At 34.5% G+C, this 10,674-nt stretch overlaps 1 protein-coding gene across 1 annotated transcript; it reads left to right on the forward strand.

Moving 5' to 3' along the window:
- Positions 1–3,304: 3,304 nt before the first annotated feature.
- On the forward strand, positions 3,305–7,666 carry LOC115960645 (NAC domain containing protein 50-like). The gene is made up of 7 exons (XM_031079588.1): positions 3,305–3,686; positions 4,304–4,623; positions 5,587–5,802; positions 5,907–6,212; positions 6,333–6,617; positions 6,733–7,077; positions 7,283–7,666. The coding sequence occupies exons 1-7, from the start codon at positions 3,524–3,526 to the stop codon at positions 7,373–7,375; spliced, it is 1,728 nt and encodes a 575-aa protein (XP_030935448.1). The 5' UTR covers positions 3,305–3,523; the 3' UTR covers positions 7,376–7,666.
- Positions 7,667–10,674: the final 3,008 nt, after the last annotated feature.

Raw genomic sequence — 10,674 nt, forward strand, 5'->3', positions numbered from 1 at the left:
TATTAGGCTATCTTTTTTACTACTTTTTATATCTGTCATGTTCATTGATATGTCGGTACTTACTAAGTTATCCTTTTGTTTGGTATGCCAATTATCAGTCATAGTTTTTACTAAAGGTGATTTATGATAAGGTTCAAATTCACTTTCTTTTTCTAAATTTAAAGCTTTCATTCTTTCAAGGAGGTCCAAAAAACTATCATTCTCCCTTTCTGCTTTAGTGTTTGTTATGGATCTTTCCACGGTTTCTAAATATTCTAATTTTTTATTAATCCTGTCTAACAAACTATTATTGTGGCTATCACTCTGTCAATTGATTTTATCTTCTGTTAATGTACTCCAATTATTTGTGCAATTATTATAGTTATAATCATCTAGTGTGTATGTAATATGTATGGTGCAATTATGTTATGAATTCCAGAACATTCTCACTGATATAATAATCCATTCCACTACATTATTCAATTATCCAAGAATTCCAAAGCTTCTCATCAATTTCTCATCTATTCCACTAGTGTATGGTGCAAAATCCAAAAAAACCAAAAAAAAAATTTGGTGCAAAGTAAAAAAAAAAAAAAATCTAAGATCACACACTTTTGTGTCGTAATTTTGTCAAGACTCTAATGTAGCACACTATAAATAAGTAGAAAGAAAATAATGAGTTAATGTGTATGTGATAAACAACCAGTTATAATTTGCCACATAAAATAATTATAAAAAAAATATGCAATAAAAAGTATAGTTTTAGAATTAGTAGTATACCGTGCAATTATGTTATGAATTCCTAAAAGTGTTTGAAAGTCTAAAGAGGTAAAATATTCGAGTTACAAGCTGCGAGATTAACAATATAGAGTAACTGTCTAAAAAAGAATGGTCAAGAATTCGGTTCTCAATCATCAATATCTCAGACAGCGGCAAAGATCCCACTTCCTCTTCGTCCGTACAGGTATATATTTTTCAATAACTAACGGGGTGAGTGAGACCAACGGTGTCTTGGTCTAGTGGTGCCAGGGGCTAGACTTGGTAGGGCGAACTAAGGTTCGATCCCCCGCAAGCCCGTTGGGAGGAGTTTAAAACCTTAACCCTGGGACCCGCTCCGAAACCGGATTAGTCGGCCCAGTGGGTTCGGATACCGGTTGGGAAACCAAAAAAAAAAAAAAAAAAAAACGGGGTGAGTGAGTTATGAATTATGACATAGATTCTTATCTTATATTATGTATTCTTTATTATAAAATTTTATTTATGTAGGACAAAGATTCGGCATATCACTCAAAACGCTACGCTACACACAAAAGTTTGGTCCCACACGGACCCTAGTGCTTCGAATGCAAGGGAAGAAGAAGAAAAATGATGTGTTTTTTGGAAAAAAAAAATGTTCACCAATGGAGGAACAGAGTTAAGTCAATACTGACAATTTTTTTGGGAGCAAAATTAGAGATCACTAATTATGGTTTTAAAGTACGTTTTGAAACATGAAGCAGCAGAATTATCCTCAAATTATGAAAATGTCCCATTAGTTTATGAAAATCTCTTAGGTGAAGAAGTATTAATAGTAGGCTAAAATGTGATATTAGTAGTATATGTAAATAACTAGTAACAAAATGTCACATAAATTTTTCACAATAAAACATTATTTTTTATCTTAAAAAAAAATCTATTAAGAAAATATTGTGAATATAATATTATTCATTAAAAAGAAACACAACATATTCTCATTTAAACGAGCTTATTTCTTTATTAAAATAGAATATACTATTTTATTTATAAAGCTTAAAATTTTTTTAATGTACAATTATATTTCCATACAATAAATAAAAGGAAAAAAATTTACACTTAAAGTAGAAGTTAGGTTTTTCTTTTTTTTAAATGAAAAAAAGTAGAAGTGGTTTGATTTTTTTTTAAATGGTACTAAAGTGAAGCACAGACTGCATGGTGGTTCCACTTTAAGAATAAAAAATAAAAGGTCTGCGGAAAAACGCGCAGTGTGGAGGCTTGCAAGTTGCAACTAAAAAAAAAAAAAAGTTACATATATAAATACAATTATAATAAATAAATATTTATTAATAATTTTATTATAATAAATAAATATTTATTGTGATGAGGTTGTGATAATTTATCGTGTCCTTATCAGTACCCTAGAAAACGTTACCACTGTCACTTGACTAATTGTACTACGCGTAGTGATTAAAAAGACATTAAAAGATTATTATTATTATTATTATTATTCAAATTAAAATAATGAATAGATGAACAGAAGAATCTAGAACTAGAATCTCATGTATAAATAAACAAATAAAGTCGAAACTTATATTTAGACTTGGTTACTGTATCAGACTTGCCAGTGAAGATAGTTGGGCGAAAATGGGTAATTACCCATCAAAATCGAACTATTTAGTTAATAGGGTCCGTTTGGAAACATATTGGCAAACTAGCAACTCGAGCCTTAGAGGCTCGATTTTGGGTCCCTAAATCGAGTTTCTAAGGCTCGATTTTCATGCATTGTTCCTCTCTGATGTGGCGCTTTGTCCAGGTGGCGTCCACATGAAAATCGAGTCTCTAAGACTCGATTTCCACCGAAAAATAAAATATTAATCACCCAAAATGCAACCCAAAATGCAGAAACAGCGGAAAGAAAATGCAGAAAGAAAGAAAAAAGAAGAAGAAGAAGAAGAAGAAGAAGAAGGAATGGCGACACACACAGGCCGCGCGCGACCAGGTCGCCGCGCGACAGATCCAGGCCGCGCGCGACCCAGGTCGCCGCGCGCGACCCAGGTCGCGCGCGACCAGGTCGGCGCGCGCGACCCAGGTCGCCGCGCGCGACAGGTCGCCGCGCTCGACCCATGCGCGCGACCCAGGTCGCCGCGCGCGACCCAGCGTCGCAGGTCGCCGCGCGACCCAGGTCGCCACGCCGCGCGACTGTTTCTGGGTTTTTTTTTTTTTTTCTTTCTTCTCTGATGAACGCGTTGTGGTTTTCTGGCTTTCTTCTCTGTTTCTGGGTTTTCTTTTCCTCTGGTTTTCTTCTCTGTTTCTGGGCTTTCTTTTCCTGCTGCCCTTTAGTTTTTTTTTTTGTTTTCGTTTTAAATGTAAATCGAGTCTTAGAGACTCGATTTCCATGTAGATGCCACCTGGACAAAGCACCACAACGGAGAGGAACGACGCATGAAAATCGAGCCTTAGAAACTCGATTTAGGGGCCCAAAATCGAGCCTCTGAGGCTCGAGTTGCTAGTTTGCCAATATGTTTCCAAACGGACCCTATTAACTAAATAGTTCGATTTTGATGGGTAATTACCCATTTTCGCCAGATAGTTGACAATAGCCTTGACTTATCATGAGTAGTATAAAGACAAGAAGACCAAGGCAAACTGCCTTCTCACAACTGCTCTTGTTTTCTGTAATGGATTTCAAGAGCTCATCCAATTCCTAATATCTTTCTTTCTTAGATAGTTTTTCAGTAAAACATTTTCCGGGTTTCTCAGTAAAACTTTTTCAGGGCATCTCAATAAAAAAGCTTCCTGTGACTGAGAGATGGTAGTATTGAGTTTTGATTTGCCACCTGGGTTCAGATTTAGTCCTAAGGACAAGGAGCTCATCGAACTCTACCTGAAGCCAAAGATCACCGGCAATGATAAAGACATTTGGTTTATACCCGAAATTGAGTTCTATGAAGATGAGCCATGGGATTTACCAAGTAATCTTTTTGTTTTTTATTATCACACACCCACCTTCATTTCATGGAAAATTTAATGCTTTTTTTGTGAAAAGGTAGGAAAATGTTTTACATTGTATTAGTTTGTTTATTGTTGCTTATTCTCTGTTCTTGTTATAGAATTTTGCTGGACTAGTGTGTTACATTATTTGATCAAAAGAAATAGTTACAGACATCATGACAGCTACTTGAATCTATATTCGAGTCCTAAGTTCTAACCCATTGTGTGTGTTTTTTTCTGTTGCTGTTGTATCTGTTTTCTGGTCTTCTTGTTGTATCTAGTTAGCGTTTTCTTTTGTATAAAGAATGAAACTTTCTCTGTTGTTAATTTGTTGTGGTGAATTTGGGAAGTACTATTGTTTTCTCTTTTTGCTCACTTTGATAACAAAATTCTGAATCAGCCTTTGTAAGAATTTTTGAACTTTTAATGTTATGTGACTTCTTTGTTAGTATTATACTTACTAGATTACATAAGATTTGCATAATGTGCCCTTATAATTATCTCACAGTTGAGCAATTATATAATGTACATGGCCATGTGATTTTTCCCATTTTGGGTGTCAAAATTTTGTGCTTAAGTCTGGTTTCTTGTACTGTAGTTAAAACTGGGATTGCTTCGGAGGACCAAGAGTGGTTCTTCTTCACTGTACTGAGCCTGAAGCATCAGAACGATAATCCAAAAAAGAGAAAAAGGGGTCAGAAACAGGAACTGGTGAACAGGCAAACTAAGGCTGGGTTCTGGAAATCAACTGGTAAAGATCGGGAAATCGAGTCTGGAGGGATCGTGGTTGGAGTGAAGAAATCTCTGGTCTTCCATAGAGGGAGTACTAAGGGAAAAGGGAAGGGAATAGGGACTAGTTGGGTAATGCATGAGTACAGCACAACCCAGAAGGAGTTTGATGGAAAACACCCCGGCCAGGTTGGCTTTTGCTATTCAGTTTGTTTGATTGATGTTAAATTGACCTCAGATTTTTTATTGATTACTCAACTGAGTGTGTGTGTTGATTTGAGATTGTTTTGCCTCCAAAATCATTGGAGGTAACTTTAAAAGAGGATTGATTCAATTAGCTAGGATTGTGGAAGCTGTTAATTTTTTGTTAATTCTTAGTGAGGGTTAACATTCTTGCTGGGTTAATTATCTCTCTCTCTTTTTAATATTTAATTTTCATTAAAGAAGGTATTCTTAATCCATCAAGTGATAGATATTGAAATTTGACATGTAGACAGTGTTGCAAGGGATTAGTGATTTTAGCTCAGAAGTTCCCCTATTGAGGAGAGGAGGAGACTCTTAAGAACAGGGTGTGAGTTTTTTTAAAAAAGTAGTTTGATGATATCTTTTGGGTTGAACGATACTCACATGTATGAATTGTGAATTTGTTTGTTTTGTTAATGTAAGAGTGGCATTGGGTGTATAAAGGTTTTGAGATTGTGAGTCTCGTTTATGATGTAATGGGATTTGGGAGAGTTTTTGTTTCTGACATTTGTGTGTGATGCTTGTGAGAGTGTGCTAATTTGATTGAGGTTTCGTTGAACGTGGTTGTAATCCATATTATTGATAGTGGATTTCAATTGGTGTTGTTGCTAGTGGACTGCATGGAGTTGACTGAACCATGCTTAATATTGTTATCTTGTAATGATTTTTTTTTAAATTGTTAATGTGAATGTGCTCTCACTAGCTCCAAATCAAATTTTTTTTTACTGAAACCTATTATATATCAAATGGCTTTGTAGGACAACCTCCTCTATGTCATTGTTAGTTACAACATTTCTGATATATATTTACATTCTGTTATTTGGATCTTTGTGGTAATTCAATTTATAGTATATATAAAGCAAGGATGATATGTTCGTCCAATTCACTTGGGTACTTTACATTATGCAGAAGCCCTTTGTACTTTGTCGTTTATTCAATAATGAAGAAAAGAGTAACAAAGGTGGACCTGCAAAGTCTAAGCCAGCACTGTCTCCTGTATCTCCAGTATTGGAAGTGCAAGCTGAAATTTCTGATCAAATGATGTCTGATGTTACAGAACTTGTTCAGTGTAACAATGACAACAAACATCATAAAGCATATGTTGCGGATGATCAAGCGGAAGGGGTGAGATATATATATATATATATATATATATATTTTTTGGTTGGAATTGAGGAGTATAGTAAATTAATCAAGTACTTATCTTGTGCACTCATGTTTCTTGTCAGGTTGATTTAAGTGAGGAGGACATGGAACTTCTCATGGGTGCATTCTATGTCCCTTCAGAGGACTCTCCATCCAGTTTACCCCTCACCACTGCTGATGTTTCAACTCCAATCACTGTCAAATCTTCTCATAACGAAATACAATCTGAACCAACATTGGCTCCAGCATCTCAAGAATTGCCTGAGCAAGCTGAATACCATCCAATTACTTGCATAACAAGATTTGACAATGCAGCACCACTTGCATGTAACGATGATTATAATGCATATGCTGCAGAAAATCAAGTGGCAGAAGTAAATACTGCAGAAGTGAGAATGAATTTTACTTTCAGCTCGAAACAGTTGTCAATATTATTCTTTTGTGGGAATTAAAAGTGCAGATAACTAAAAATATATACTTATCTCAGTTATTCATTTGTCATCCATCAGGTTGACCTCGATCTGGATATGGACAAAGCCTTCGAAAGGTTCTTTATCCCTCCACCAGGGTCAGTAGATTGCAACCTCTTCTCCCCATCAACTTCAACCCCTGTTACTGCTGTTTCAATGTCTCCAGACTTTGGCAGTGAAGCTGACAATTATCGCCCAAGTTTTCGACGTCTTCCTAAAGAAAATTCTGATGGAATAACAACTGACACTATAGTGCCCATTGAGAACAATGGTAATAACACTTACATTGCAAATAATCAAGTGGCAGATGTGACATCTGATGAGGTGAGGAAAGAATTAAATTCAAGCATAAAACAATAACATCTCTTTTCCAAGGGTAGTTAACTAGTTAAGTACCTATCTTATTCATTTATGTTTCTAACATCAGGCTGATTTGCAGGTGGAGGCAGGCTCGAATGTGTTCCCTGACACACCTCAGCCACTAGGTTGCGACATGTTATCCCCATTACACTCACACATGCAAGCAGAGTTAGGTTCTTCTTGCATGTCTTACCCTTTTACCAATGACTTAAACAGTGGTTATTGGAGGGTGCATCACCAATCTGGCATGAATGTGCCAGCTCCCAATTTCTCCGAGTCCGGGGATTTAACTCTTATTAATCCAGATGAGTTCTTTCGTAAAATGTCTAGCAGTCAAACTAATCTTGCTTTTGATGATGGGACCCTGAAAAACATGGTCTCTGATAAGGACAATGGATCATGCAGTGGGTCAGATGCCAATCTGGTAAGTGAAAACTCTGAAGATATTGTTTATTAATTGATCTTGCAAGTTTTTTGAAGAAAATTTCAGCTGTGTTAATTTGCTGCTCAAGACTTTTTATACTCCTTTGTGGGTAGTTTTTGAGTTATTCAATGTGGTTTATTTGTGTCTTTTATCTTCAGATAAATTGGTCTTCTAAAAGCTAACCTTGCAGTGTTATTATGAACAGCTGTTCACGCTTGAGGATCCAGAATTGGTGTCGCTTGATGAGATCTTGAATCCAGAGGTTTCATCGGGGTTGTTAAATCAGGATCATACTTAGGATCTCTGGGAGGGTCTGCGGATCAGATCGTAGGATCTGATTGAAGATACCCTTACTAATATTAGTAAGGGTAAAAATTAAAACAATTATTAGTATATTCCAACCATCTTTCCCTCTACTTTACTCTCCTCCCTTTCCATTTCCCTCTGTTCCAAATATAGTGTTATTGTCTTTTACAAATCACAGACCCATGGTATTTTACATTCAAAAGCCTATATCCTCCTTCAACAACTCAAATAGACTACCACCCCCATTTCCCTCTACAGTCCTCTGCCCCACCTCACAACCCCCCACCCCCCCCCCCCCCCCCAAAAAAAAACTCTTAAAAGGCTACCAGCTTAGGCTTATTTCAGCTCCAAGTTGAATTTAAAGGTTTCTCTTGGAAAACCCAATCTAGGTTGGGATTTTAATTAATCCTGTTCTTAATAGACTTCTAGTTCTGGTTGAAGTCATTGATGTTTAAGATTTGTAGAATTGTGAGATCGAAGATCCTTGATCGAGATTTTAACAACCCCTGGACTCTGTTACAGAGTGAAACAAGTACAATCGATTACTGTAACGTCACTTCTCGTGTATAATGTTGAGGTGCACTGGACAGCCTTGGTGTTCTTATGAGAGGACCTTACAAGTACAATGCGTCCTCATTTGCTGGTGCTGTGAACAAATTATATATGTATATAATGAATTAAACTATCGTTTGGAATTAGTATGAGGATTTGGCAACTAGGAAAATGGAAGCAAGGCTTCATTGTTGTTAAATCTGTATGCAGTGTGATTTATGTTTAAGCTGTACTGATAATTGTCTACTTCTGTAAAAATGTAATGATATTTACTTGTAAGTCAACCGATGATTTTCGTTAGTGTTATCATCTTTAAAGTTTGTGATGGTTAAATTTGTATGCGGGAATGTGGTTGTTTTTAGTTGCTTGTGTGTGTTTAGACAAGAAGAATGCATGAAAACTGAAATCAAATTGAGCTTGATTTGAAGCATGTATAATGGAAAAGGCTAATGCAGGATTGGAATGAGTGACATGGTCCGGGGCCTCCAGATTGAAGGTGCCATAATTAGGTTATAATACGGTAGTTAAATACAGGAATGTCCTCAGGTAAAGCTTTAATGGTTGTTGAATTTCAATATTTTATTATCAGAGTCTGTTTGGGACCGCTTATCTTGTTGAAATTGAAAATTTTTTACTAAAAATACTGTATATAAAGGTAAATATTAGCTGAAATGGTACAGTGGGACCCATGAATAATACCAAAAAGTGTAGTTGAACTCATAAATAGCAGCAAAAATAAGCTGAATAGTAAAACAAGTTGGCAAAAAATAAGCTAGCCAAACAGACACTTAATGTTGCTATTATTCTAAGTGCATACATTCAAGCTTGAAGTATGGGTTGCTTGCAATGGTGGTAGTTTTACAATTGAAACTCACACTATATTGTTTCAGAATATTAGATAAATCTTCTTACATAAGTTTAAGGTGTCCTAAAGTTTGGCTAATGCATGTTTAGAATTTGTTAGTTATGTAGACATTTTTATGTACTTAGGATGATCTCTTTTGACTTTCAAAACCTATTATTCTTGCTTTTCTGTTTTCATAATTTTGTAGGTAAGACTTACAAGCAACTTTTTTGTTGATTAAAAGTTAATTTTTTTGAAATGAAACGAAATATTAACAAGTACTATTATTAGAGTTCATTTAGTGGCGACTCTAGGATTTTTTTCTTGGGAGCCAGCAATGGCAGAGTTAGGAATTTGTCATTTGTCAAAAAATTAAATGATTAATCTTTTTATCTATAGATACAACTTCTATATTATATACAATAATCTAAAATAATATTTTAAATACAATTTAGTGTACAATACAACTATATTGTATAATAGTCTAAAACCGTTATAAAATCGGTATGACAACAACTATCGAATACATAAACTAATATAACTAAATTACTAATCATACATTTTTGTCAAATTAATAATAACTTATTATATTTATATGTAATATCAATTATGTAAAAATATATAATAAAAAAGGAGAAGACTAGTAACACACTTAGGAGTAGGAATAGGAGTAAATGTGAAACTAAGAAAAAAAAATAGTAACTGATATAAATTTTTGCTTTTGAAGTGGATGACTTCTTAACCATACACATAGACATAGTCACTCTCTTGGAATTGGAGATAGAAAGAAAAACTCAGAAAAAAATAGAAGGGAGAAAGCAAGATAGAGAGAATGAGGAAAAAATTATAGATATAGATATATATTTGTATAGATTTGTTGGTTGTAACAGCAATGTAGTTTTTTTTGTTAACGAAGAAGAAAAGTGTAAGGAAAAACAACTTCATTTCGTTGTCAATTGCAAAGTAAGTTAGAATCCTAGAAAGAATATTGATATTTTTTTTTTAATGAATGAGCAAAATTTTTGGAATTGACACAATACTTTCAAAAAAAATCCACAACAAAATCTAGGTGACCAATTATTAAATGTAGATAAAAAAAATATTGTTAATTGTTGGTCCAAATAAAAAGCCATTACAACTTGCCTCATATTATTGTAAAAATATTGTGAAATTAAAATTAATATGATCATATTCAAGCTTCAAGCTTATTTCAATTGAGTTCAAACAAAATTTAGGATTAAGGTGTTCAAATTTTTATTTTAGAGGGTCAAAATGAAAAGAAATTTTTAAAATTTTATATATAAAAATTTTGTTTGGGCCAGGGTCAGGGGGTTCATTTGAAACCCCTGGCCTTAATGTAACGCTGCCCTTGAGTTCACCTCATGCTCTCCCCCTGTGTTTTTTGTTTCTAAAAAAAAAAAAAAAAAAAAATCCAACCCAACTGTGTAGTAGAATTTGCCCAGTTCTTTTTAAAAGTTTTAAGTTTTCGATCATGACTCATGAGTGGAACTTATAATCGTGGTGGCTCAAGACTTATGACCCCTTTAAAAAAGGGTTTCTAAACTCTTTATAAACTACTAAAAAAAAAACTAAAAATTGTAGAGTGATGTTAAGAATATTACAAAATTTACAATATATCAAAATAACTTAGTATTTTTTTTGTCTTGTTTATAACATGCAAATCAAAACTAAACATTAATAAATCATCCATATAGAGGCTATTGAGCTAACAGTAACATTTGAGTTATGCTTGTTTCGTTCCTACATACCTCTACGAATGAGATCTTAGAATGGTATCATTTCTGCTTACTTTTTGGCGTTGTCTCACCAAGAAAAATACTCAAATTTTCCAAGGTGAAGTCCTTGTGCATATTCAACCACCTACAATAACATTT

Source organism: Quercus lobata, chromosome 9 (assembly GCF_001633185.2).
Source record: "Quercus lobata isolate SW786 chromosome 9, ValleyOak3.0 Primary Assembly, whole genome shotgun sequence".
NCBI lineage: Eukaryota > Viridiplantae > Streptophyta > Magnoliopsida > Fagales > Fagaceae > Quercus > Quercus lobata.

What these genes read in the sequence shown, in the direction of transcription:
- LOC115960645 (XM_031079588.1), top strand. Translation starts at nt 3,524, where the DNA reads ATGGTAGTATTGAGTTTTGATTTGCCACCTGGGTTCAGATTTAGTCCT. An exon ending in CGGATGATCAAGCGGAAGGG is followed by an intron (nt 5,803 to 5,906) that starts GTGAGATATATA and finishes GTTTCTTGTCAG; the next exon opens with GTTGATTTAAGTGAGGAGGA. An exon ending in CAGAAGTAAATACTGCAGAA is followed by an intron (nt 6,213 to 6,332) that starts GTGAGAATGAAT and finishes GTCATCCATCAG; the next exon opens with GTTGACCTCGATCTGGATAT.